General features: G+C 57.1%; 2 protein-coding genes across 2 annotated transcripts; both read right to left on the bottom strand.

The window, feature by feature from the left end:
• Nucleotides 1-10,571: 10,571 nt before the first annotated feature.
• LOC132357224 (paraneoplastic antigen Ma6E-like) lies at nucleotides 10,572-15,234 on the bottom strand. The gene is made up of 3 exons (XM_059910498.1): nucleotides 15,029-15,234; nucleotides 12,353-13,104; nucleotides 10,572-12,085 (listed from the first exon to the last, which is right to left on the bottom strand). The coding sequence occupies exons 1-3, from the start codon at nucleotides 15,232-15,234 to the stop codon at nucleotides 10,572-10,574; spliced, it is 2,472 nt and encodes an 823-aa protein (XP_059766481.1).
• Nucleotides 15,235-18,333: 3,099 nt separating this feature from the next.
• LOC132357727 (melanoma-associated antigen 10-like) lies at nucleotides 18,334-19,134 on the bottom strand. Its single transcript, XM_059911427.1, is given in 1 exon segment — nucleotides 18,334-19,134. A coding segment is annotated over 1 exon segment (801 nt).
• Between the last annotated feature and the right edge of the window lie 8,341 nt (nucleotides 19,135-27,475).

The following is a 27,475-nucleotide window of genomic DNA, read 5'->3' as shown; positions in this document are numbered from 1 at the left end:
GCCAGAGCAGCAGCCAGGCTCCTTCCAGGCCCAAGTTCACTGGTAGGAAGTGAGGTTGGTCCTTCACTCTGAGTTTGAAGAGAGAGCGGTCGAGTTTCCAAGTAGTGAGGGCCCCTGCGAGTGGGGGGGAACGTGGTGTGTAGCATCTTTGGGTTCCTGTTGTGTATGATGACATGGAATATCATCTGTTTTCTTTAGGAATTTTTCAAATGTTATTCGTTTTAATGGAAGACTAAACAAGCTTCAGTGTCTAACTTTGTGCATGACTTTGATTAGAATGTGTTTATAATTACCCAGTTTAAGAACAAGAGTTTTGCTGTTTTGTAAAAGAGATTGGGAAATCTCCCTTTTCATTTTGTGACCCTGAGGCAGATAACATGGAATTGGAATCAGAACTGCTCTGGTAATGTGAAAGTACTTAGCAGTAATATAGATGGGGGAAGAATTAGAAAAATAAAAGTAATCGTAGTGAGTTTTTGCTTCTTATCCTTCTTGTCTGTCATTCTGTAAAACTACGCTATCTCTGTTTAGTTGGATTTGCACGGTGATTTACGAAAGCATGAAAAACTTGATTTGAGTAAGTAAGCCCCCTGCTCTCCGGCTTATATATTCGGCAGACCTTCACGGAGCCTCTGCTCTCTGGAAGGGCCTGTGTTAGTAGCGGGAATGCTAGGAAAAGCAGGACACACCCACACCCACACCTAGGGGGATGGTCTAGGAGCCGCAGTCACATGAGGAAGGTGGTGAGACGTCCCCCAAGTCCCACAGAACAAGTCAACATGGGACGAGGCGGTGGGGCTCCAGGAGCGAGCCCTGGAGTGTAAGTGCCCCGAGCCAGGGCAGTTTGGGCCTTTGGGAAGCGGGGCTTCCTTCTGTGGGAGGTGATGGTGATGAAGCTGCATATTCTCTGACATGACCGGGACAAGAAAGCGCCCAACCAAAGGCCAGAGGAGAGAGGGGAAGGGTCTGTGATCCAAACAATATGAGAAATAACTGCCCGTCGTCAACGTTCCCACAGACGCCAGGTCCTGTGAGCTGCTTCACGAAGCTCACGCGCATCCCTGCAGCCCCTACAAGACACGGCTCGTCACACCCACTCGCTTCACAGGTGACGAACCTGAGGCCACGGGGCTTGGGAATCTCCCCAGGGTCACGTGCTGCTAAGTGACGGGGTGGGGACCAGAGCCCTGGTCTGACTTCCTCTCGAGCCCACGCTGCGCCCACCCACCCCCGGCCCGTGGCCGACCTCCTGACTGGCGACCCATTGCTCTTCTCGGTGCTACACGGTGTCTTTCAGTTGACAAAAAGCAGGCCCAAGAAAGGAAGGTGCCAAGGAGAAGCAGAGGCAGTGTGGGGCTGGTCTGTGGTTTGCTGAGATCCGCCACTGCCAGGTGCCGGCATTTCTGTCCAGTGCCGGCACCTTCCCGCGTGACGGCGCCCCGTCCCTGTTCCTGCCCTGGGGCCCTCCTGCCCAACGGGAGCCCGGCCTGCTGAGCTGCTCATGGCTGAGCCACGGGCAGGGAGGGACTGAGACTGCCTGGGACTGACTGTAAGGCCCCAGTGCCTACCGGGACAAGGCCCCTCCAGGAGCCTCCTCAGATACTGGAGGGAAGTGAACGCTGGCAGACACCCCGAGACCCTGGCGGCAGCGAGGGAGGGGAGCGGCTGGAGGGCCTCTGGGCTGGGGGCATCGGGGCGCGGAAGCCAAGGGCAGGGGCCGCAGGGCGAGGCTGGGAAAGGCAGGCCTTGGACGTCACCAGGGCTTGTGCCTGCCCAACTGAAGGGTCCCGAGACCCGGCTGAGAAAGACCCCCATGGTGCCACGCAAACCCACTGCCGGGGCCTGGCTGGCACCTGGGAGGGAGGGGGACCAGGAAGGAGGCAGCTCCTACGGGACCCAGGGGGCGAGGGAGGGCCCGAGGAGGGGGGCAGCAGGCAAGGCCACACAGGCGGGCCCACCCAAGGAGGCCCCAGCCTTCGGGCCCCTTCCGAGGAGCCACCGACGGCCTCCACCGAAATTCGCAGCCTCCGAGGTCACGTCCCTACAGGAGGAACTGACCTGAAAGAGTGCTTTGTAAACCACTTTAGAAGCACAAAGACCAGGGAGCAGGCCCGAATCTAGGCCTGGGAGCTCCATCCAGGATGCCAGTCCTTAGGCTGAAAGGCACCTCGGGAGGTCCTCTTCCACACCCTCTTAGCTCTCCCCTTTCAGAAATAGGGCAGTGGCGCTCACAGAGGGCAGATGACCCTGCTTAGTGGCAGAGCTGGGACAGGGACCTCGGATCCTCGTAGACGGGCCTTTCCAAGGTGCCACTCTGTCCCCTCCACGGTGGCTATTTAGGACAAAGTCGCCCACAACGGCCAGAGAACGCGCATCGCCAAACCCACCATCCTATCCTCCCACCTGCGGTGAAGACGGACGACTCTCATTCGGGTTTCGGCGCGTCTGACACCCAGACCCTCATCTATTTCCAAATGCACGTGGACGGGGGCTTCCTCCAGTCACGTCTAGGTCGGCAAGTAGGAAATTTCCTTGAGAGTCAGTCCGTGTCACTTAGGCCCGTTCAAAAGCGTCTAAGCTGAAAGCAAACAAAATCATTCTATGTATCCTCCAGGTAACAGCGAGACAGGGCCCCGGGGGTGGAGGTGGAGGGGGGGCAGGGGCGGGCGTGGGGAAGGAGAGCAGGGCTGGCCTGGGAGCGCACCAGTGAAATGCTCACTTTCAATGGGACAGGCTACACGCTGAAGCCCCGAATCAAATCCTTCGAAGGGCAAGTACCCACAGAGACCCAAGGTGGACGTGGGAGGCCAGGATCGGGGGCAGCAGAAGCCAAACCACCCCACTGCGGAAAGCAAACAGGGCTTTCGAGGCAGCCTCCAGGGAGGCTGAATCCGACGGTCTGCGGAGGCGATGGGAAAAGGATACACACAGGTGTTCCAAAAGTGAGCACTCTTGGGCCACGAGAAGGGCTTCTACGGGAAGAAATGGACGCTGAAGACAATCCCTCTGTGATCCGCACAGGGATGAGGTCTGGGGCAGGCAGAGGAGAGAAAGGCTGCAGTCCCAGCACAGATGCTGGATGGAGGGCTGCCGTGCCCATGACCGTGGGGGGAGCACAGAGAACCGCACACCGTCCCCTCGGGGCTCCTCACCAGCCTCCAGACTTTGGCAACCTGTTTTAAGAAACGTTTAGTTTTAGCTGAAGAGGCCTGAGCAGTGGCAGGTGATTTAGGGAAACGCTTGCTTTGATGATTAGATCATATTACCTGTTGGAGTTAACGTGATTGTCACTTTTTCATCCTCATTCATAGTGAGTAATACATTTTACATGTCTGTGCAGTGCAGTGTGTCCTATATATATATATATATATAAAACATGTGTGTAGAATATATGTGCCTATATACACATGCATCGCCATACCACATGTATGTATAGGGAACGCGTCATGTATGTTCCAGTACCCAGACTGAGGTCATCCACAGGGCCCTGAAGGGCACAGACACTCACGCCCCGTGGGGGTGCTGAGAGTCCTCCAGCCCGGCGGTCCCCGTGCTTTGAATGCAGGCTTGCCGCCTGCCTGACAGCCAGTCTGCCCGGGGAAGTGAGCCTGCAGGAGAAGGTGGGGCCACCACGCCGCCGGGAGAGACGGGAGCAGAGTGGGCAGTGGAAGGAGAGAGCAGGGCCCAAGCCTGCGCAGAAGAGCCGCCTGCCGAGGGCCGTGCCTCGGACCCCCACGTCCAGGACCCTTCTCCATCCTCACACCCTCAAGTCCTAGACCCTCACCCTCCTCCCTGGCCCTCGTGTCCATTTCACGAGAGATGGTGACCTGATGGGGCTGGGGAGGCCACGTGGGTAGAATCCAGTGTCAGGCTCTCATGGGCACTAATGCCTGGCTTCCCTGTGTTTTCTCCATTATGTGGCCTGAGGCATCAGGTAGTAGGACCCCGTGGAGGACAGCTGAATCCCCCTTGACTGTTGGGGAGACATGTCAGGCCAGTGCAGGGACGGGGCTTTGCACGTACACGAAGCTCAGCTTGAATAAGAGTCCTTCTAGTGATAAGCTGATCAAATCATGGAGACTCCCTATGCCTCGATTTCTCCATCTGTAAAATGGGCCTCGTAATAGTACAAGGCAAAAGCATTGGTGTGGGTTTCCCCATGATGTGACCTGTTTGTAAAAGGCCTGGGCCAAATGAAGTGGTCGGTGGATGTAGCTCTTGTTACTGAGTGTGTAAGAAAGATGCACCCTCCCCCATGTTGTGAAGATTCCAAACCAGTACATGTCTTCTGATCCCCGCATACGTGGATTAGTGCAGTTTTCCTTTTCTCGTGAAAATTTGTTATCAGAATGCTTGGATTCGCCTTACTCTTTTTCTCGCTTGTCCCTGTTCACGATGAGGCTATTGATTTGAGGTGTTGCTTCCATTTGAACACAGGTGTTTGCAGCTTTAACTCCCAAGTGCCTCTTTGGCCGCGTGCCGTAAGTCCTGGGGGCGTTGGTATGTGTTTTCTTCATTTCAAAGTATTTTCTAATTTCCCTTGTGATGTCTTGTGTGTTCCCTGGGCTATTGTTAGGGACTGAACTGTGTCCTCCCAAATTTTGTATGTTGAAGCCCTAACCCCTAGAACCTCACAATGTCACTGTGACGGGAGTTAGTGGTTCTTAGGTTGACATGAGGTCATTGGGATGAGGTCTAAAGCAAGATGGCTGGTGCCCTTGAGAGAAGAGCAGATCAGCACATGCAAGGAGAGAAGGCAGGGCCTGGGGGTGCGTGCACAGAGGGTGACCATGTGAGGGGCGGTTAGAGCACGGCCACCTGCAACCAAGGAGACTGGCCGCAGTACAAGCCACCCCTGCTGGACCCTCCCTCTCGGCCTCCCGGGCCCCACCACCGTGAGAATCTGTGTCTGCTGTTTCAGCCCCTCATCCTGTGCTGTTGCATTTGGCATCGTCCCAGACTAATGCTGTTATTTGGGGAGGCCTGGCACAATTTCCCTCTATTTGCAGATTTCCCAAGCTTCCTTCTGTTATTGATGTCTAATTTCACTCTATTTTGGCCAGAGAACATACTTTGTATGATTTCCGTCCTTTTGTTTGTATCCCCTTAACTTTACTGAGTGATGCTGTGTGGCTTAATGTGTGGACTATCCTGGAGAACGTTCTAGGTACACTTGACGAGCACGTGTGTATTCTGCTCTTGGGGCTAATAGTCTACACGTGTCATGAGATCTAGGCTTTGTACAGGGCTCTTCAAACCTGTGATTCCCTTACTGCGGTGCTGGCAGGTTGTTGTACCCATAATGAAAGCAGGCTGTGTTAGTCTGCTTAGAGCTGCCATAGCAAAGTCCCACAGAGTGGGTGGCTCAAACTAGAGAAACGTACTGGGTCCCACTCCTGGTGGCTAGAAGTCCAACATCAACTTGCTGGAAAGTTGGGTTTCAGGTGAGGGAAGGCCTCTCCTCCTGGCTCGCAGCGAGCCGGTTTTCTCTTGGTCTCTCACTTGGCTGCTTCTGTGCACAGGTTGGGGGGATGGGAGGGAGGGAGGGAGAGAGAGAGAGAGAGAGAGAGAGAGGGAAAGAGGGAGGGAGGGAGGGAGAGAGAGAGGGAGGGGAAGGGAGAGGGAAGGAGGGCAAGAGAGAAAGGGGGGAGGGAGGGAGAGACAGGGAAGGGAGAGAGATAGAGATGAGCAGGGAAGGAAGGAGAGAGGGGGAGGGAGGGAGAGAGAGAAAGGGGGGGCGAGGGAGGGAAAGAGAGAGGGGGAGGAAGGTGGGGAGAGAGAGAGAGAGGGAGGGAGGGAGAGAGGGGGCAGAGGGGGAGGGAGGGATGGAGAGAGAGAGAGGGAGGGAGGGAGAGAGAGAGAGAAAGAGGGAGGGAGGGAGAGAGAGAGAGGGAGGGGAAGGGAGAAGGAAGGAGGGCAAGAGAGAAAGGGGGGAGGGAGGGAGAGACAGGGAAGGGAGAGAGAGATAGAGAGGAGCAGGGAAGGAAGGAGAGAGGGGGAGGGAGGGAGAGAGAGAAAGGGGGGGCGAGGGAGGGAAAAAGAGAGGGGTAGGAAGGTACGGGGAGAGAGAGAGAGAGAGGGAGGGAGGGAGAGAAAGAGAGAGAGAGAGAGAGAGGGAGGGTGGGAGGGAGGAAGAGAGGGTGAGGGAGGGAGGGAGATCTTCCCTGTCTCTTCCTCTTTTCCAAAGGACACCACTCTTGTGGAATTAGGGCCCCACCCTTATGACCTCATTCAACCTTACTGACTCCCCCAAGGGTGCTATCTCCAAATACATTCACCTTGGGATTAGCACTGCAACAGGTGGATTTAATGGTTGGGGTGGGAGCTGGGGGATCCATTTGAATCCATCACAGGGGGAACTGAAGTCTCCCACTTCTGTTGTACACCTGTTTCTTCCTTCCCTTCTGTCCATTTCTGCATCATTCATTTTGGGGCACTGCTGTTGGGTTGCTCAAGAGACCCCCCTGACGTCCACTAGCTGTTGGATTGTGACAGACGGGAGCGGCAGATGGGACCACCCCTCACCCGGGCTGACCCGCGGCTCCTCTGGCTGCTGCTGGTTGGATCATTCCTGGTACCTTCGGTCTACTTCCCCTCCTCCCCCAACCCTCCTTTTTTTGCCTTTTTTGTGTTTTTGGCCACCCCACAAGGCTTGGGGGATCTTAGTTCCCCGACCAGGGATTGAACCCGGGCCACCACAGTGAACGCGTCGAGTCCTAACCCCTGGAACTCCAGGCAATTCCCGCTCCCCCCCGCCGCCTCCTTAGCAGTGTTTGGGAGGGGATGTCACCCTATCGCTGTGACAGCCACAGAGGCCTGGCCAGGTCCCCCAGCCCATCCCCCACACGTGGAGGCAGCAGCTGTGAGCTGGGGGCACGCCCTGGCCTTCAGTGCTCTGCACACATCACTGGGCGCTGACCCTGCTCACTGTCTTCGTGGGGACGCAGGCTCAGGACGCCCGCCCCCCACCCCCGAAGCTGGGACCCAGCACCTTTCCAGAATTTACGTCGTTGACCAGTGCGAGCTGGCTCAGTCACGTGTGTGCCCGCGTGGTGCTGAGCCCTCGGGGCCCTGCCGCGGCTGGTATCGGCACAGCCGGCAGCGAGGGCGACGAGGCCGCGGCTGGTGGACGGGCAGCCCCGGGCTGACCACGGGGCTGAAGGAGGCTCGGGCAGAGCTGGTGGCAAGTGAGTCCGCCATCGATCGCCAGGCTCACGTGGCTCTGCCCGTTTCGGCCTCCAGGGTCACCCTTACAGAGTCTGGAGCACTTGTGACGCAGCCCTCTCTCTCTCTGAGCCACCCTTTCCGGTTGAGAAGCCTTTCCACTGTCCTAGACACTGTCGCCTGGGACGCCCTGGGAACAGAAGTCAAGCCCAGGGCTCGGGACCAGCCTGGCCTCTCCTCTGGTGGCCCGGGCACGAGTGGTTCGGCGACTCTATGTGGCTGTCACAGGTCAGCCTGTGAAGCCCCTTCTCGCGTCCCCTTTACTCCTGCGGGAGCTTGGGCAGCTGCCTCTACCCAGCCCAGGAGGGCGGGAGCTCAGCCAACGCCAGTGCGCAGACATGCGGTGCAAAGTCTAGAGGGACTCAGCGCTGGCGTGAGGTTCGCCGCTGCTCTCTTTACTGACGCCAGGCAGCCTAGATTTCTTAAATCAAAAGGTGCCTTTGGTGAAAAGCAGAGAGCTTGATATTACAGTCCGCACAATCTCCCCTTTCTCTGTAGAGTTACACGTAAGCAAGTTCCCCACGGGCTGAGGTGAACAGGAAAGTGGTTTTTAAATACGAGCATCTCCCTGTGGTCCCAGGTCAGGAGGCCTACGGAAGTCCACGACCAGGAGGAGAGCAACCTACTCCTTAAAAGTGAAGGCGTGCCACAGTCAATGAACCCTAGAAAGGGGCTGAGCACGCATCAGCGGGCCTCGGGCTGTAAGCGTGAGCAGCCCGGGCCGGGCGGCACCTGCAGGTCAGCGCCCAGGGTGACGGCACTCCTCTCCTGCACCGCCCAGTGTGCCCGTCTCAGGGGGCCTGCTCTACCTGCCGCCAAAGTGCAAAGAAGGGAGCCCCCAGTCTTCTGGTTCTGGTGGACTGGTGTGTGCGCTCTCTCCTCCCACTGAACTCGGGGCTCTTATCTCGACAGTATGACCGTGGAGCTTTACTTCCTTTGCTCCTCAAGGGAAACACTCTTTAGGGGGGCTCGTCCACAAGGACTCGCGCTCTAAGCTCGACACCCCAGCGACCAGAGGGTGTTGGAGCATGGCGCCCTTGAAGTGCTTAGCTCGAAAAGGCAAGGAAAAGAGAACCAAGAACATGTCACCAGACGCAGGACCCACAGTGCAAAGCAAACCTCAATCCTGCTGTCCAGACACCGGAGAGCACCCCAAAACTGAACCCCCACAGGCCCCTGGCGGGGACCGTCCCCTCCACCCCTGTGCGTCTCAGGACAGTAAGGGCTCTTTTCAGGCCTCTGACCCGGGGAGGCCTGAGCTCTTCTCATCTGTCAAATCAAGACCCTGCTGGACACGGTGTGCCCGTGACCGTGAAGCCGCAGATGCCAGGCCCTTCCTTGTGCTTGTCAAGCCCTTGAAGGGTCTCTCTAGTGAGTGGAGGCAGGGCGTCTGAGGGGCTTCACCGGGTGTCTGCTAGGTGCCCGCACTGTGCCAGGGGTGGGCTGTCCCCTGTCATCGTTTCCTGCTGAGGGGACTCAACTGCTCAGCCGGGCCCAGGACGGAGGCGCCAAACACGTGTTGGGCGGAACATCACTCTCATGTCCCCGTGCTCTTTATTGCCCTGCAAGGTTGTGACCGTGTTACCACCTCTGTGTGTCTGCAGGGTTTGCCTGGTCAGGGTCCTCTGTGGGCCCGCCCGGAGGGGCCGGGTATTCCCTGAAACAGCGGGAGCCCACGCAGTAGTAGCAGAAGGGGCTCAGGGGCCGAGGGATCAAGGTCAGGGAGGCGGCAGGCCTGGCGGCCACCTCGGGCATCCAGGAGGCGCAAGAGGCAGCGGCGCGGCCACCGGGAGCCATGCGCGGGGGCAGGCTGAGAGCTGGGGGGGCGCGGCGGCCAGGCCCAGCACGGGCCAGGGAGGACTCATCTGGGCGGGAGGCCAGGCGAAGCAGAGCCAGGGGACCTCGGCGGGCTGGGCCACCTCTGCCAGGCCATGGTCTAGAGGGACCAGAGCCTGCGCGTCGGGATCCGGCGCGGGGGGCTCGGCTGCTGTCTGAGGAGGGGCCGGAGGGACAGAGTCAGTCCTGGCCAGGGCGGCTGCATGGTCGAGTTCCGGGTCGCTCGGGGTCCCCTGGATGTCCTCAGGATAGGGTGGGAGGCCGTCCTGCGGCTCCGAGGCGCTGGGCGCCGGGAGGTACCCCAGGGCTGCCGGCTTGCCGTCCACCTTCCAGGATGCAGGTTTAGTGCACACTCTCCCCTTCATCCTCACGAGGAGGTGCGGGCAGCCTCTCTTAAACAGGGGCCCTTCTCGTCCTCAGCCATGCGGAGGGCGGCGTGTCCCTCCTTCACGTAAACGGGACAGCGCAGCGCGGCCGGCAGCACCCTGGGCTCACACTCCCGCTCAGCCCCTCACAAAAGTGCTCCGGTTGCTCGGGGGTGACATCACAGCCCAGCCAGGAAGTGACATCATACAGGGCAGGCCCGTCAGCATGTCAGCCTCCTGCTTCACGCCCGTCATCGCAGGGGGCACGGTGACACTCGTGCACGGGTGCAGAGCCACAGGCCGAGCCCTCGTGCAAACCGGGCACGGCCTTCTGGTCCCGGAGCCCCCGGGCCAGGCCGACGTGCACGGACCCACGTGTGACCCACGAGGTCAGAGCTCCTCCTCTGTGTCCACTGGCCTTCAGGGCCGTGCACAGCACCCATGCTTTCAAGCACGAGCAACGTCCGGGACGGGGCCCACGGTCAAACTAAAACTTTACAGTTCACCTATGAAATGGAAGAGAAACCCTCACCGTGTCTGGGTCTGCAAAGTGCCTACCCTCCCCTCTCACTGGAGAGGTGTCCCGTGGGTGCTGAGCAGGAATCCTACTCTGGACCCCCGCCCTCACCCACAGCAGCCCCTTCCCTCTGTTGCCCACAGCAGACACCAGACTCAGATGAAACGTTCAGGGAAATTTATTAACCAAAAACATTGACTGAAACCATTGAACAGAGGGTATGATAACACAGAGAGGAACTTCTAACAGCCACCGGAGGCCACGGGTCCCGGCCCCCCCCAGGGTCCCCAACAAAATGCCTCCGCTACACCCCACCCGGCGGCCCTCCATCCCCCCCCAGTCTCCCTTCCTCAGGGCTCCCCGGGGGGACGATGGCTAGGGTGTGAGTGTTGGGGGGAGGGGAGCGGGGGCTGGGGGGTTCCTTGACACCTGAGTCCCTCTGGGGACCTACAGGGACACATTTGGGCTTGCCAGTGCAGGGAGCAGCCTGCCCCAGGGGATGATGAATAGGGGTCCCCTCTCAGGAGGGAGGCCCAGGCACCTTGAGTGGCCCTTAACACGGGGCCAGGAGGCTGCCTGGCCTGGCCTCCCCCTGCCGCCAAGCCTGGGGGCCCCGGGGCCTGCTGAGACTACTGGCCCGAGGAGGACCCCGGGGGGCTCATCTCTGCAGCCCCGTCCTCATTTCCCGGCACTTCCGGGATGGGCTTGAGCCCCTCCTCGGGGGGCTCCTCGGCCTCCTGGCCTCCTGCCTGGGCGAGGCCCTCTGGCTCCCAGCCCGGACCTCCTGGGGCCACCGGGGAAGCACTGCCCACCCGGCCAGGCATGGGGGCCCCGGGGGCACCTGAGGGTCCTGCCTGACCTAGGCCCGCAGGGGCGGGAGCACTTCCATCTTCCTGAGTGACCACGGAGGCCTTGCTGGTCTCCCCAGGGCCAGGGGCTGCCCTGGCGGCACCATGATCTTCAGGGGCCGCCTCGCCAGCCTCGGCAGTGCCGGCAACTGCCTCACTGGCCTTTTCACGCGCTGGGTGGTCCTCGGCGCTACCTTCCTTGGAAAGGGCGGCCTGGGCGGCGGTATCTTCACCGGCCGGGGAGGCCTTGGTGCCATCTGCAGTGGTGCCCTCGGTGATGGCCTCATGGGCCGGGGCGGCCTGGGCGGCTGCTGCCAGGACTCCCACGTCCACACGGGCCTCTTCTCCCCCTGGGAACTGCTCACTGCTAGCCGGGTCGGCCTCCCAGGCCTCGGCCTTCTGGACGAGCCGCAGCATCCCCAAGAAGCCGGGAGGCCTCCGCGTCAGCCGCATCCTCCTCAGCTCCTTCTGGAGCGTGTCGTTCAGCCGGGCCCGCATCAGCACCTGCCGGGCGCGCACCTGGTCCGCCGTGGCCGGGTGGATGGCCCCCTTCTCCAGGGCCGACTGCAGCAGGCCTTCCAGGCGCATGACGTACGCAAAGAGAGTCTCCTGGGGCCGCTGGGCACAGGTCACGAACTTCAGCCGAGCGCTCACCCGGGGGTCCTTGTTCCCAAACCCCTGCACCAGCGCGGCCAGGCAGTCCTGGGCGGCCAGCTCGGGATCTTCCGCCAGGAGGCCGCACAGGAGGTCCAGCGCGGGGCCGCGCAAGCTCTCCACCAGCCTCCTCCTCCTCTCCCTCTCAGACACGTGGCGCCACAGGTGCAGCATGTCGTTGGCCTGCTCCAGCCAGCTCTCAAAGGACTCTTCCCCGTGGCCCGGCTCTTCCACCCCAGAGAAGGTTCCCAGCTCCTTGTAGCCCATTTTCTCTAGCACGGGCTGCAAGGCCTGCCTCCACTGCTGGGTCCAGGGCCCTGCCTCATCCATGGCGGCTGCCGCTTCCACAGCTGCTTTCTCAGCTGCAGTCATTGCCTCGCCCATGGGTCCTGCCATATTCAGAAGTCCTGCCACGCCTGCAACATTTCTGTCCCCTGCAACTCCCTCCTCATCTGACACTCGTGCTTCACCTTCAGCTCCTGCTTGACCCTCAGCTCCTTCCCCCCCTGCAGCTCCTGCCTCACCTGAGGCTCCCTCCTCACCTGCAGCTCCTGTCTCACCTCCATCCCCTGCCTCACCTCCAGCTCCTGCCTCACCTGCAGCTCCTGCCGCACCTGCATCTCCCTCCTCATCTGCACCTCCTGCCTCACCTGCAGATCCCGCCTCACCTCCATCCCCTGCCTCACCTGCAGCTCCTGCCTCAACTCCAGCTCCTTCCTCACCTCCAGCTGCCACCTCACCTAAGGCTTCCTCCTCACCTGCGTCTCCCTCCATAGCTGCGGCTCCCGTGTCCCCTGCAGCTTCCTCCTCACCTGCAGCTCCTGTCTCACCTCCATCCCCTGCCTCACCTCCAGCTCCTGCCTCACCTGCAGCTCCTGCTGCACCTGCATCTCCCTCATCATCTGCACCTCCTGCCTCACCTGCAGCTCCTGCCTCACCTGCAGCTCCTGCCTCACCTCCAGCTCCTGCCTCACCTGCACCTCCTGCCTCACCTCCAGCTCCTGCCTCACCTGCAGCTCCCGCCTCACCTGCACCTCCTGCCTCACCTGCAGCTCCCGCCTCACCTCCATCCCCTGCCTCACCTGCAGCTCCTGCCTCACCTCCAGCTGCCACCTCACCTAAGGCTCCCTCCTCACCTGCAGCTCCTGCCTCAACTCCAGCTCCTTCCTCACCTCCAGCTGCCACCTCACCTAAGGCTTCCTCCTCACCTGCGTCTCCCTCCATAGCTGCGGCTCCCGCGTCCCCTGCAGCTTCCTCCTCACCTGCAGTTCCTGCCTCACCTGCCCTGCCAACCACTGCTTGTCTCTGGGGCTGTGCAGGGAAATTGGGTCTATCCTGTGACTCAGCATCAGGGGCCTGGGGCAGGCAGACCACAGTCCAGGGCCCCCCCTTGCCTGGTATTTGGCGGGGGATCAAGCTTCGATTTAAATACTCAGCAAACTCGACCAGGGCAACGCTCGAGCCCAGCTCCTTTCTGTAGACCTTGCCCAGCACTCGGTACCTGCCCAGGGAACACAGGGCAGCCTGCACGGCCTCCTGGAGTTCCTGGTCTTTGCAGTCGTCCGGGACGCCCAGGATGAGCAGAGACCGCTGAGCGTTCACGCCCATCCACCTGCACCAGTCCCGCAGTATCGCCAGAGCCATCGCCGTCTTCGAGGACCTGAGGGCGGGGGGAAGCGATCAAACAGGTGTGCACAGACTGTTGACGTGTGGGAATCGGCCTGTGGGTGCAAAGGGGAGAGAAGCATGTTTGTGCCACACAGCCCACCCTGCTGCCCCTCACAGCAGCAGCCTGGAGCACCTCCCTGCCCTGTTTTGTTTGTTTGACTTAAGGAAACTTCTTTTTGATAAGTTAGATTTATTTACAAGATAGAAGGCTAGGGACTTCCCTGGTGGCACAGTGCTTAAGAATCCACCTGCCAGTGCAGGGGACACAGGCCCGATCCCTGGTCCGGGAAGATCCCACATGCCGCGGAGCAACTAACCCCGTGCGCTGCAACCACTGACCCAGCGCTCTAGAGCCCACGAGCCACAACTACTGAGCCCACGTGACACAACTACTGAAGCCCACATGCCTGGAGCCCGTGCTCCGCAACAAGAGAAGCCACCGTAATGAGAGGCCCGTGCACCGCAACGAAGAGTAGCCCCCGCTCGCCGCACCTAGAGAAAGCCCGCACGCAGCAACGAAGACCCAACGTGGCCAAAAGTAAAAATAAATTTTAAAAATAATAACAAAAGAGCACTTGTTGTATATGACTCAAGAAGCAATAATAAAATAAAATAAAATAATTTTTAAAAAAAGATAGATAGAAGGCTCGTCACATTTTCTCCATTTCTGGCCTCAGTTTTAGGAAGCTGCCTTTCTCCCAAGGGATTTTTCAAGTCTTCCAATTTTTTAGCATAAACATTTCCATAATATCCCTATATTCTCTTTTGTAATGTACATCTGATCCGTAACGTTAGCCCTCTTTCATTCCTGACATTGGTGATCAGCGTTCTATTTTTCCTTGATTCATCGCTCTAGGACTTTCTCAGTTTTCTTGCTCTTTTCAAAGAAGAGCATGGCTTTGTTCATCGTGTCCATAATTGGCTTTCTATCACTGATTTCCTCTCTTAGCTCTCTTATTACTTCATTTTATGTTTCCTTTGCTCTTCTTCTTCTAGCATCTCTAAATGGACTGTTAGCTCACTGATTTTATGTCCTGACTCTTTTCTAACAGAAGCATTTAGAGGAATACAGTTTCGTCCTGTTGCTTTTTGCTGCCTCCCACTAATTTTGGTAAGTTGTGGTTTTTTAGTATTCACTTTGAAATATTTTCTAAAAGTCCCTCTGTGATTTTTTTCTTTGATCCATGGGTTTCCCAATATTTGAAGATATATCATCATTAGTACCATCAAATAAAATTCCCCCTTGATGAGAAAACTTATCATGTAAAATTGCAATACTGTTAAATTTATGGAGTCTTTTTTACAACTCTGGTATGGCCTGTCCGGGTGAATGTGCAAAGCACCCTCGTAAAGAATCTGTGTACTCTGTGTGGAGGCCAGGGCCTTGCCCCTCCCACCCACCTCTGCAATTCCTGTGCCACCCGGACAGAGGCGACCTGGAGCTTCTCGATGCCACATGCAGTGGGCCAGAGCCCCTCCCTGGACCCCCATAAATCCATCTGCCATGGCCAACAGCCTCCACCAGATCACAGCAGCCCCAGCGCCTGCCCCTCTCAGCATCACTTACGCCCCTCGTGGCCAGGCAGCTCCTCCCCGCCCCCCCCCCCCGGACTACATCCCCCCATAAACCCTCCCCCAGCAACCACCTGCTGGCGATCCGCTCTGGGCCCTGCAAGCCGGGCGCCCCCCCCATGCTTAGAGATCAGACTGCCTCTCTCACCTCCCCACACCGGGGAGTCCTCCCCCGAGCACCCTCAGAGCCAGGGGCTCTCGCCTCTCGCACCCCAGACGCAGAGCCCACCCCTCTTGCCCTCGCCCACCCTGGAGCCGGAGCCCCCTTCCTGCCACAAGCGTCCTCCGCCCCCACCCCACCCCACCCCACCCCCCGCCCCGGCGGGAGCTCCCCCAACGCCTACCGCGCTCGGGAGTCCTCCCCATCGACCCGCGCCTGCGCCAGGAGTAGCTCCGCCTTCCTCCCGCCACACGCAGCAGCCGTTAGCCCTCGCCTCGTGTCTCGGCCCGGGGAGGGGGCCCGAGAGTCCTCCCCATCGACCCGCGCCTGCGCCAGGAGTAGCTCCGCCTTCCTCCCGCCACACGCAGCAGCCCTTAGCCCTCGCCTCATGTCTCGGCCCGAGGAGGGGGAGTGGCCCGCCCGTCGCGTCCTCCCCACCCCCGCAGCCAGTCGTCCTCTCCTCTGGCCCCCAAAGCCGGCCCCACCAGCCCAGCAGGAAGCCCTCCGCTCCGGGCCCCCCCACGCTTAGCCATTACCCCACCCTCTGCACCCCGACTCCAGAACGCCCCCCACCAGCCACCCCAGCAGCTAACGGTCCTCCCCTCAGACCCGCACCTCAGCCAGGAGTAGCTCCGCCTTCCTCCTGCCACACGCAGCAGCCGTTAGCCCTCGCCTCGTGTCTCGGCCCGGGGAGGGGGCCCGGGAGTCCTCCCCATCGACCCGCACCTCAGCCAGGAGTAGCTCCGCCTTCCTCCCGCCACACGCAGCAGCCGTTAGCCCTCGCCTCGTGTCTCGGCCCGGGGAGGGGGCCCGAGAGTCCTCCCCATCCACCCGCGCCTGCGCCAGGAGTAGCTCCGCCTTCCTCCCGCCACACGCAGCAGCCGTTAGCCCTCGCCTCGTGTCTCGGCCCGGGGAGGGGGAGTGGCCCGCCCGTCGCGTCCTCCCCACCCCCGCAGCCAGTCGTCCTCTCCTCTGGCCCCCAAAGCCGGCCCCACCCGCCCAGCAGGAAGTCCTCCGCTCCGGGCCCCCCCACGCTTAGCCATTACCCCACCCTCTGCACCCCGACTCCAGAACGCCCCCCACCCGTCACCCCGGCAGCCAACGGTCCTCCCCTCGGACCCACACACTGGGGGACACTTCCCCCAGCCCCCCTTCAGCCCGCTGCCCTCCGCCGCCCCTCCCCCACTCCCCATCGAGCAGCCCGTACCCCTCCCCCCACCCCCACTCCTTCCCAGCGCCCCCGGTACCTGCGGAGTCCAGCAGCCGGCAAAGCCCCCGCCTGTCTCCTGACTTTCTCTGACTCTGTGGATGACGCCGGAGTCCCGCTCAGAAGGGGCTGAAGAGCTCGTCTCAGCACTGCAGCCAGGAACTGTGCAGCCCACTGTCCCAGGCACTCTGTGAGAACGCCACGTGGGTTTCCGGGTGCTCCCGGAAGCCCGAGGAAGATGAGGGAGAAAGTTCTAGACGTCTCCTTACAGAGAAAGTGGTTGGATCAGAAGAGCACGTGAGGAGGCGCTTTGCTACGGAAGCAGCAGTAGCCACGCGCACTGAGGGCGTGAGGTCCCAAGGCTTGGCGGCTCCGGAAGCAAAAGACACGCCCATTGGCCTTCCACCAATAGGAAGGCCTCCCTGCAAGGCTGCGGAGTGGGAGGAGCAAACTTGCAGATGCAGAGCCCATGGTGGCACATAGGTCAATCTGTCTTTACAGGTGGGTTTCTGCTTTGATTGTTAATGTCATAAAGCTATTCTTTTTTCTTTCTCTTTTTTTTTAATTTTTGAATTTTATTTTATTTATTTTTTTATACAGCAGGTAATTATTAGTTATCCCTTTTATACATATTAGTGTACATATGTCAATCCCAATCTCCCAATTCATCACAGCACCACCCCCCCGCCCCCAACACTTTCCCACGTTGGTGTCCACACGTTTGTGCTCTACATCTGTGTCTCTACTTCTGCCCTGCAAACCGGTACATCTGTACCATTTTTCTAGGTTCCACATACATGCATTAATATACGATATTTGTTTCTCTCTTTCTGACTTCCTTTACTCTGTATGACAGTCTCTAGATCCATCTACGTCTCTACAAATGACCCAATTTCGTTCCTTTGTACAGCTGAGTAATAAATAATAGTAATAAAGCTCTTCTTTATATGGACTGATTTCTTGTCTAGTTGTATCAACTAGCCATCTTCTCACATGGCAGAAGAGGATGAGGCAGCTGTCTGGGGTCTCTTTTACAAGGGCAATAATCTCATTCATGAGGGCTCCCTCCTCATGGGCTAATCACTTCCCAGGGACCCACCTCCAAATCCCATCCCTTTGGGGGTTAGAATTTAACAGGTGAATGAGGGGGAGAGGTTTACAAATATTCAGTCCATAGCACTGTCTGTCCATCTATTTTTGCTCCTATGTTCCCTTCTTCCTGCTGAGATAATTTTTTTAATTTACATTTTAACTTCTCTACTGCCTTTTTAGGCAATTATCAGTTTTCGCTAAAACTTTACAATTCACCTATGAAATGGAAGAAAAACCCTCACCATGTCTGGGTCTGCAAAGTGCCTACCCTCCCCTCTCACTGGAGAGGTGTCCCGTGGGTGCTGAGCAGGAATCCGACTCTGGACCCCCGCCCTCACCCCCAGCAGCCCTTTCCCTCCATTGCCCACAGCAGAGGCCAGACTCAGCTGAAACTTTCAGGGAAATTTATTAAAGAGAAATATTGACTGAAACCATTGAACAGAGAGGAACACAGAGAGGAACTTCTAACAGCAACCAGAGCCCACGGGTCCCGGCCCCCCCCCAGGGTCCCCAACAATGTGCCTCCGCTACACCCCACCCGGTGGCCCTCCATCTCCCAAGAGTCTCCCTTCCTGAGGGCCCCACGGGTGGCCTCTCGCCAGGACGATGGGCGCTGGCAATGCCCGCTCCCCCTAGGGCAGCCACTCCCCCTCTGGCCCACATGCCCAGGACCTGGTCCTGCCCTATGGCGGGAACAGGACAGTCCCACAGCAGGGCATGCACCACTGAGCCGACGATGGTGTGTCCCGAGGAACAACGGGGTGGCCTTCAGTTGTACTGCTAATTACTTTCACATTTCCAAGGAAATTCCTATTCCAATGCTATGTTATCTTGTTCAGGATCACAAAATAATATGGGAATCTTAGTATTTGTTTTACACAATAGCAAAACTCTTGTTGTTGAACTGAATTAGTGCAAATACATGTGTGATTAATGTCATTCACAAACTTAGATACTGAAGCTTATTAAGCCTTCTTTTAAGTGGAACAATATTTGAAAATTTCCTAAAGAAAACAGAGATGAAATTCCATGTCATCATACACAACAGGAACCCAAAGATGCTGCACACCGGGTTCCCCCGACAGGCCCGGGCCCTCTTCAAACTCCGAGCGAAGGATCAGCCTCCCTTCCTGCCCCACGGGAGAAGCTGCTGGACGTGGGCCTGGAAGGAGCCTGGCTTCTGCTCTGGCTCAGGCCCCCTCTTCCTCATCGCTCACAGCCTCTGCACACAGGGATGGGAAGGACCTGGGATCCCATCCACTGGCCCTGAGCAGATACTCCAGGACCTGCCACTTGCTGGCCTCCGCATGGGCCCGGGGACCCCACAGGAACTCGTAGCGGGCGGGGTCACAGTGGGGCACCTGCCGGTACTCCAGGTAGCCCTCCTGCACCCACACTTTGGTCAGGAGCTCCCTGGGCTCCCCATAGATGTAGTGCTCCCTCCCGGCACACACACCCACCTTGCTAAGTGCTCCCCACACCTCCTCCTCTGGGGCAACAAAGTCGTCCTCCAGGAGGATCAGGCCCAGGAGCAACACGAGGAGCCCGGGCTTGGGCATGCTCGGCCCGTCACTCAGCATCCCATCGTAGGCGAGGCCCAGGGCGGGGACCAGGACATAGGAGTGATTGCTGCGGTCCACTTCCTTCACGTCGAGGCCAAGGACCAGCTGCGAGTGCGCGGAGGCTCAGCTGAAGACCACGGGGAAGTGGTCCTGGTAATCTTTGAGGATGGTCAGCATTTCTGCCTCTGTGGTAGTCTCCTTTGTGCGATACTTGGGCAGCAGGAACCCCACCAGGTCAGCCATGAGCACAGTAAGTGCCTCCTGGGGCAAGGACTCGGCACAGGCGGAGAAGGAGGGGGCGACGGGGGAGGAGGAGGACGAGGGGGATGCGGCCTCCTCCCCCGCAGCCCCGAACAGCTGCGCCTCCACCGGGCCCTGGGCCTGGACTGGGGCCTGAAGGTCTGCCTCAGGCTGGCGCAGCTCGCTCATCTCGACCAGGGGCCTGATGACTGGGGTCGGGCCGCCGACGGGAGTCTGGGCAGGGGTGACAGGTGGGGACCACGGGCCTGTGGGAGAGAGGGGGTGTGAGTAGCCTCGGCGGAGAAACGCACCCTGGGCAGCTCTGACAAAGGCCACTTACAGGGCTCGCCTGGAGGGGTGCCCTCGGGCCTCACAGGGGCGCTCCTCCTGGGCGGCCTGTCCCCTGCCAACCTGAAGAAGGAAGCGAGGTGGCTCCTCAGGGTGCAGCCAGCGCAGCCCCAGGTACCGACCGGGGCTGAGAGGGGTGTGGGGAGGTGCGGTGACTTGGGCCTTGTGGGGTCCCCTCTGTTCTGGGACGGGGAGCCCCTGGGTGCACACTCAGGGCACGCACCTCACCTTGACTCCTGGCGCTGCCTGGGCCTCCTCTGCTCTGTGGCCTGAGGACACGTGCCTCAGACCTGGGCCTTCGCCTCCCGGTTCCTGGAGCCCCTGTAAGAGGAATGGAGGGGGCACCTCGGGTGTAGATTGTGGCACAGCCCTGGGCCCCTCGGTGCTGGTAGGAGGGGTGGGCCGGACTCTGTGAGGTTCCCACTGTCCTGGTGTGGGTGGCCCCCTGTGTGCTCACTCAGGGCAGGGCCTCCCCTTCCCCCTGGCAGGGCCTGGGCCCTCTGTCTGCTGTCCTGAGGCAAAATTCTCAAGACACATTCCCTGCACTGAAAAGAAGGGCGTGAGGACCTCCACATCTGGCCATGGTGCCCAGGGGCTAACAGGGCTCACAAGGGACAACCAAACGCCATGGGGTCCATCTGTGCTGGGACGATGGGCGGTCGGCTCAGTCTCCACTTTGACACCCTGCAGGGCCTGGGACAGCTCCCTCTGCTGACTGTGACTCATCTCCTTCAGCCAAGGCCTCACCTCCATAAGATACCAGAAGAGGAAGTGAGGGGCAGTCCATGTACCCACCTATTCTGGGACACCCACGGCTGACAAAAGGGGCAGGGCCGGCTGGGCTCCAAGTACTCTGTGAGGAGGGGTCTCCCCAGTCTTCTCCATGGCCCTTGCCAGGGCCTGAGGCCAGACCCCCAGAGCAAGGCTCCCGCCTCCCTGAGCCCACCCATCTGGAAATGAGGAGGGGTCAGTGAGACAGGTCCTGCCTGGGGTTTCCAGGGCTGACCGTTGGGTCAGGCCAGATTTCTGTGGGCCCCCCTTTGTTCCGGGGATTGGGCTCCCCTCAGTCCTCTCTCGGGGTCCACATCTTGACACCTGGCAGATCTTGGGACTCCTCCCTCTGCTGACCTGATGTTTCCCCTCAGACCAAGGTCTTCGCATCCCAAGACGCCTCCATCCCCAACCACGTGGCAGAGGTGAGAGCCTGCAACGTCCCGTCAGCCCTGCCAGAGACCTAGCAGGGCTGACAGCATGGGTGAGCTTCTCTGAGGTCCCCTCTGTTCTGGGGTCCAGGGTCCCCTCAGTCCTGCCTCAGGGTCCTCACCTTGACCCCCGGCAGGACCTGGGAATCTCCCCTCTGCCCACCTGACACCCCGCCCCGCATACCAGGTTCCCACTCTCTATGAGACCCGGATGTCAGGAAGTGCTGTAACTGGCCCTCCTGCCCTATGACCTCCCAGGGCCGACTCTGATCTGAGGTCCATGGTCCCCTCTGTCCTCCCTCAGGGTCCTCACGTTGACTCCCAGCTGGACCTGCGATTCTCCCCTCCACCCACCTTAGGCCCCGCCCCTTATCCCAGGTCCCCAGTATCTCTGAGACCTGGACGTCAGGAAGTCAGGACAGGCCTACTGTGCTCATCCCGCCCCGGGGCCTCCCAGGGCCACCTGCAAGGGCGGGGATCTGGTGGGTCCCTTTTGTCCTCCCTCAGGGTCCCCTCAGTCCTGCCTAAGGGCCCTAACCTTAGTCCACCAGGGACCTGACATTTTACCCTCTGCGCTCATGAGGCCCCGCCCCTTATCCCAGGTCCCCAGTATCTCTGAGACCTGGATGCCGAAGTCAAAACGCCTTGCCAAGTGCTCATTCCGTCCCGGGACTGCCCAGGGCTGTCGGCAGGGGCGGGGATCTGTGGGGTCCCCTCTGTCCTCCCTCAGGGTCCTCAGCTTGAGCTCTGGCAGGTCCTGGGACGCCCCCTGTGTTGACCCAGGGCCGGACCCTCACACCAAGGCCCTCACTGTCCTGAGACCCCCGGTGGGAATCTATGGACAGCACATCAGGCCACCAAGCCCAGGGCTTCCCAGGGCTGAGATGATCCCGCTGGGTTCCCTCAGCCCTCCCTCGGCTCCTCACCTTCCCTCCCAGCTGGTCGGGCCCCCCCCCTGCCCACCTGTGTTTGGTCCCCTGAGGCCCAGGCCCTCCGCAGCCAGGACCCCTGAGAGGGAAGCGGGGGTCGGGGGTGGCGCTTATTCCCACAGCCCTGCCGGGGGTCGCTCAGGGCTGACAGCAGGGCCGACCTGGATGCCTTGTGGCCTCCGAGTCCCCCTCATGGTTGTACCGTGACTCCTGGTGGGGCTGGGCTCCTTCCCTCTGCCGACCTGGCCCCGGCCTCCCTGCCCCAGGCCCTCCCCGCCCCCTCCCAGGGGCATCAGTGCACGTTGCATCCGGACAGCATGCCGGGGGGCTCCCAGGGCTGTCGGAGGGCCGCAGATGCATCCCCTGGGGGCCCTCAGTCCTCCTCTGGTCCTCACCTCGACTCCAGGCAGCACCTGGGCCCCTCCCTCTGCCCACCTGAGACTGCGCCCCGCAGACCGAGCCTCTGACCCCCCGAGATCCCTGAGGAGGTGGGCGGTGGAGTGGGATGGGCAGCCTGACAGCCCGGCCCGGGGTGCCCCAGGAGTCCCAGTAGGGGGGGTTGCATGCTGGGGGACCCTCTGTTCCGGGCCTGCTGGACCCCTCCATCCTCACTCAGGAGGGTCTTCCTCAACCCCTGAGAGTAAGGCTGCAGTCCCAGCACAGATGCTGGATGGGGGGCTGCCGCGCCCATGACCGTGGGGGGAGCACAGAGAACCGCACACCGTCCCCTCGGGGCTCCTCACCAGCCTCCAGACTTTGGAAACCTGTTGTTTCACAAGGTTTCTTTTCTACACGGAAGAGGCTGTGTTGTGGGATTTGGGGAAGTCCTGTTGTTTTCAGGTTGTCTAACTTTACATTGTCCAGTGAAATGATTTTTGTTTTCTGAACCCTCTTTTCTAGTAAACAATACATTTTATATCTCTACCAAGTTTACTTTTAGAATATATCTATATCTATATCTATATCTATATATATATATACATACATATATATGTATATATATAATTTCATGAAAGAATACCTACTCTTACTCTCTGTGGTTCACTCATCAATCTATTGTCTGGTTGTGTGATGGGGTAGAGTGTTTTCTGCTCCTTGGAAAGGAAGGTGCGTGTCTCACTTCCTTAGCGAAGCATTCATGTATTCCTCTATGGAGACAGTGTCAGGATGGGCACTGTCCTGGATCCCTGGCATATGCCAACTACAACCATAGTAACAAGGTGGTCTTTGCGCAGGTGCAAAGTTGTATCCTGAAAGAGGTAGACCAACATTAACAACAGAAAGATATGTTTGTCTTGTGGTGATGTAGGTATGCCACTCAAATCTCCAGCAAGAGAACCTATTGTAGGGGGCATAGTTGCTTGCCAGCCCCAGTTGAGTTTGCAATGAGGTCACACTTCCCCCTTGGGCTGCTCTCATCCAATGATTCAGCATGACAGGGATAGTAGTGTTGGCTTGTTCCAGCCTGAGCAGGACCAGAGGGTTCAAATAATTATACGAGCAGATAGCTCAGATCCCCATATCACCCACTACAGTTGCACCAGCACCCCTTCCCCAGCTTGCACCTATGACCATATAGCGTTTCTTTAGGCCCTGGCTGGTTTAAGCATGAGCTGGTGCAGTATGTGGGTACAAGTTGAAAATGGATAGTGGTATTGAAAGAGAGCGGGGACGGAAAATCTTCCTAATAGGCAGAGATTTAAGCAGTGCACCTGGCCTGGGGTGAAAATGGGCTGGCTCCTTGGTTGGGGCTAGGAAAGGAGAGGATTTGAAGAGGCCCCCTAATGAACAGGGTCTTGCCTAAAGCCACACAGAGAATTCCAGACAGAAGGGAGGGCTGGGGTCCACTATTTCCAATAAATTTTTAACCTCCGTCCCTTATGTGATATTAAAGGGAGACTCTCTAAGAAGATGATTTGTAATTGAAATTGAGAGATTTACAGTCAAGGATGCAGAACGGCATTCAATTGTAGCAAGTCTTAGCCTGGCCATTGGCAGAGTTTATGTTCAAATTATGGCCCTTGCTCACTGTACAGTCCCTGAGTTGCTTCTAGACCATTGGAAAGAAACTTGAGTCCCATGAGGAATAGGTCCTCATCACCCATTACTTATTTTAAAAAAGTTTTATTTATTTTTTTGGCTGCATTGGGTCTTCGTTGCTATGCACAGGCTTTCTCTAGTTGTAGTGTGCAGGGGGCTACTCTTCGTTGTGGCATGTGGGCTTCTCACTGTAGTGGGTTCTCTTGTTGCGGAGCAGGGGCTTTAGGTGCGGGCTTCAGTAGTTGTGGTGCGTGGGCTCAGTAGTGGTGAGGCATGGGCTTAGTTGCTCCCTGGCATGTGGGATCTTCCCGGACCAGGGCTCGAATCCGTGTCCCCTGCATTGGCAGGCAGATTCTTAACCACTGCACCACCAGGGAAGTTCCCCCATTACTTTTTTTTTTTTGATCTTCACTTTTTTTTTCCCCATTTTCTCCTATTGCTATTAAACATATCAGTATAAAAAATGTGCTTAAGGTTATTAAAAAGTAAAATAATCCTTCCTGAATCCTGTATACTTTACTAATTCCCTTGAGTGTCTTATCAGGAAGGGAGCTTGGGAGAGACCTGGTTGGGGGAAGTGGCACCATGGCAGTACTAAGGGGTCCTGGGAGGCCCTGCCAGGGCTCAGAGGCAGCTGAGCCAACATGGGAGGCTGGGAAGAGACCTTGCTGAAAGCCTGGAGAAGTTGTAGCAAGGGTTCTTTCACCCTGAGAGTTAGGGAAGCTGTAAATGGGGAGGGAGACCACATCCCCCTTCTCTTACCCCATATCCATTAAGGTGGTTGTATAGTTGGTGGGTAGCAAGTTACAGTAGGACCATTCAAGGGTCACAACTCCACCTGGGGTTGCAGGCCAGTTTCAGAACCTGAGTTATTGGCAAGAAATTATCCAGCAGAAAAGAACTCAGTAGCTAAGGGCTTACTCCAGACATACTGTGAAAACTACCCTTTTACCCCCAACTGCATTTTCTCTTTCTGTATGTCCCTGTGACAACACCAGCCCCCAGACCCTTGGGCAGATCAGACCTGTTGGGTGTGAATGCACAGCTCTCCTGTCCTGCTTTGGGTACAAAAGGGACCACAGAGGAGGGGACATTAGGTCTGGGTTCCTGCTGCAACTCCAAGGTTTTCAACAAAAGGTGCTTGGAGGCGGGCACACTGACAAATGTGGGCCACAGCAATGACCTTCTGCAGCATCAACAGGATGTTTTAATGTGACTCTGCAAACTTTTTAAAACCTGAGCACACCGTTCTTCCCACCTCTACAGGGCTTTCTTGCTTTTTATTCTGCACATCCACATTGGTAATGGAGATTTTTAAAAATTTTCTTTATGAAGACCTTTCTCCCCCAGCCCCCCACCCTGAATGGAAATAAGTGTACACATTGTATTTGACACCACAATGACTTGCCGTGTTTTAAAATTTTTGTCTTAAATAATTAGAATGATTTGTGCAAGAGCATAAACTATTTTCAACTGTGACATCATTATTTCCCCTCCTCTTGAAAACTATGGATTCAGATATCCCAGGGTATGGGGAGGTGGGTGTGCAAAGCTGTGGGGAGGCAAAGGTGATGAATGGAAGCCAGAGGCTTCCTGGACCCAGATGAAGGTCCCTTCCAACATAATAGAGAGGAAACGCAATGACTCATATGTATGAGTATTTGCAATTATATATATTTATTTTCCCCTTTTGGCTATTTACAAACCTTTATTTCAGCATATTTTCAGAAGCATAATTTTATGTTTCTTCATGTTTTCCTTTTTAAAAGTCAGGATTGGTCGAGGTCTTTTTCATGCAAAAATGTGCATTTAATGAGGACAAAGAGGGAACTGGGTCATCTTGGGGGCTCTCTGCTGCTCTGGGCCCTTTTGCCAGACAGACCATCCAGGACACATGGGTCTTGGTCTTCTTTCTTGATTTTTACTGCCTGGGCCCAGCACCACTCCTGAAGACCTGCACGTGTGTCGTTTTACTGTATTTCATCTGCTTCCAGAATGGCACTGCCTTGGCTACCCTCTGAAGAATTCACTTCCGCTGATGACTATTGAACCCGGAGATGCAGTCCGGCAAGATGGTGGGTACAAAGTCTTACATATGTTGAGTCAACAGAGGTGACCCTGACCAACTGGGGGTATTTCATAATTGAAGTATATCAGGGAGACACTGTAACGCCCTCCCCCCTCCCTACCCTGAAAACCTAACACTGATAATAAAGATTTCGTATTGATCACAGGACACGATACAACCTACACAAACACACTGCACTTTCAGTAGGACAAGTCACGATTTCCTTTGGTGGTCATCACCACAGCAGGGTACCATGCAGGTGGATAGCTTAGTGAATGCATTCATTAGTTAATAGCTCAAAGGATTAGCTCTTTTATGTACAGAATAAGGAAACTTCATTAGGAATGGCCACAGTCTCAGCAAAACTCAGCTCTAAAGGTGCAAACACTTTGCAGCCTTGCTATTAACAAGATGACATGGATTGTAAGAATACATTTGACAAGCTCCAGTAAGACCCAAGAGATCATCTGTTATCTCTGCAAAGGTGCCCCACAGTGGCACATGCAAGAACTTCGTAGGAATCGTGTCACACATCCCCACAACAAACTGACACATTAAAGACACAGAGGTCTCCTTCCCGTGGTAGTGGTAGAGGAGCAGTATTAGGGGGAAAAGAAAGAGAAGGTGGGTAGACGAATAAAGTCCGGGCTGCTCCATCCCAGACTAAGCAAGACCCTTCCCTCTGCCCAAGCTCCAAATTCTCTGTCACCACAAACACTCTCTGATTGAGTTAGTTGGTGTGAGATGAGGAGTGGGAGGGGATGTAGGCAGCCAGCTGGAGGACGACGTGCTTGTACAGCTGGGGGCAGCTAAGGGTGGGGCTCAACCACGACACTGATGACAGAACACACAGAGAACGAGACAGGGGAGATCTGGCAATTTTCAGGCTAAAACGACCAATTCTATGGCAAACTCAAAGGTTCAAGTTTCTGATAAGCTGTCATTGCCAAACCTCCGCCTCACCTTGACACTCACTCTCACACAGTGTGAGTCGCAGTAGTTCAACTGCTCTCATTGCAGCACACTAGGGCAAGGTATTCTTTTTTAAAAGTATAATATTATATCTAGCTACATGGATCTGTAGAGAGATTTACAACTGGCCTCTCTGCCCTTCCTCTGCGCTCTGAAGACTTCCTGAGCATTTCTGCCAGATACATCTTAAAATCTTCTTTTTTTGTCCCCACTCCTCCAATCTATCTGTATGATCTCCTCCCAAATGAACTGCTTGCCTCCTGCAGGGCTCAAAGGCACTCCTGGGTCCTGGAAACCCAAATCCAAATCAATCAACCAATGTTTAGGCCCCAGGAAGCAAGTCTTTCAATAGCCATGATGGGAGCTTCAGATGTGAGGTCATTGCTCTCCCCGCAAACCTGATTTCTCTGTGAGGGGTGTCCAAAAAGAAAGAGGCTATCTTTGACATTCCAGCAGCAATTTTCTTGTTTTTAGCTGTCTCATAAGATTTGTGTGTGTGTGTATGTGTGTGTTTGTGTGCGGATATGAGGGTAAACGTGTGATTTTGCGTGTGAACATATGTGTGTGTGGCTGTATGTGTTTGTGCATATCTGTGTGTATATATGTATATGCTGCTGAAGGTGAGTGCCCATGTGTGTGTACATGTATATGTTACTGTGTAGGTCTCTGTGGGTGTGTTAGGATGCTATATTTGTATGCTGTGTGTATAGAAAAGAAGAAGAGACAAGCTGGGCTGATTGAGGTAGTCAGTCCCTGAGGGCTCCTTTGCACTTCTCTCCTTCATCAGCCCTCTCACCCCTCTGACTATTCTTTCCCTGGAGGGGGTGGAAGGAGGGAGCTCTGGCCTCCAAATCCAAATCCAAGGCTGAAGTGCAACTAACAACCATCCCAGGATGGGCTACCGAAGTGCCCTTTGGTTCTTTGCCTCCAACTGCTAGCAGCCAATCCCCTGAGCCGTTTCCTCATATCAC

Source organism: Balaenoptera ricei, chromosome X (assembly GCF_028023285.1).
Source record: "Balaenoptera ricei isolate mBalRic1 chromosome X, mBalRic1.hap2, whole genome shotgun sequence".
Taxonomy (NCBI): Eukaryota; Metazoa; Chordata; class Mammalia; order Artiodactyla; family Balaenopteridae; genus Balaenoptera; species Balaenoptera ricei.
This window is presented reverse-complemented; position numbering and strand designations above follow the sequence as displayed.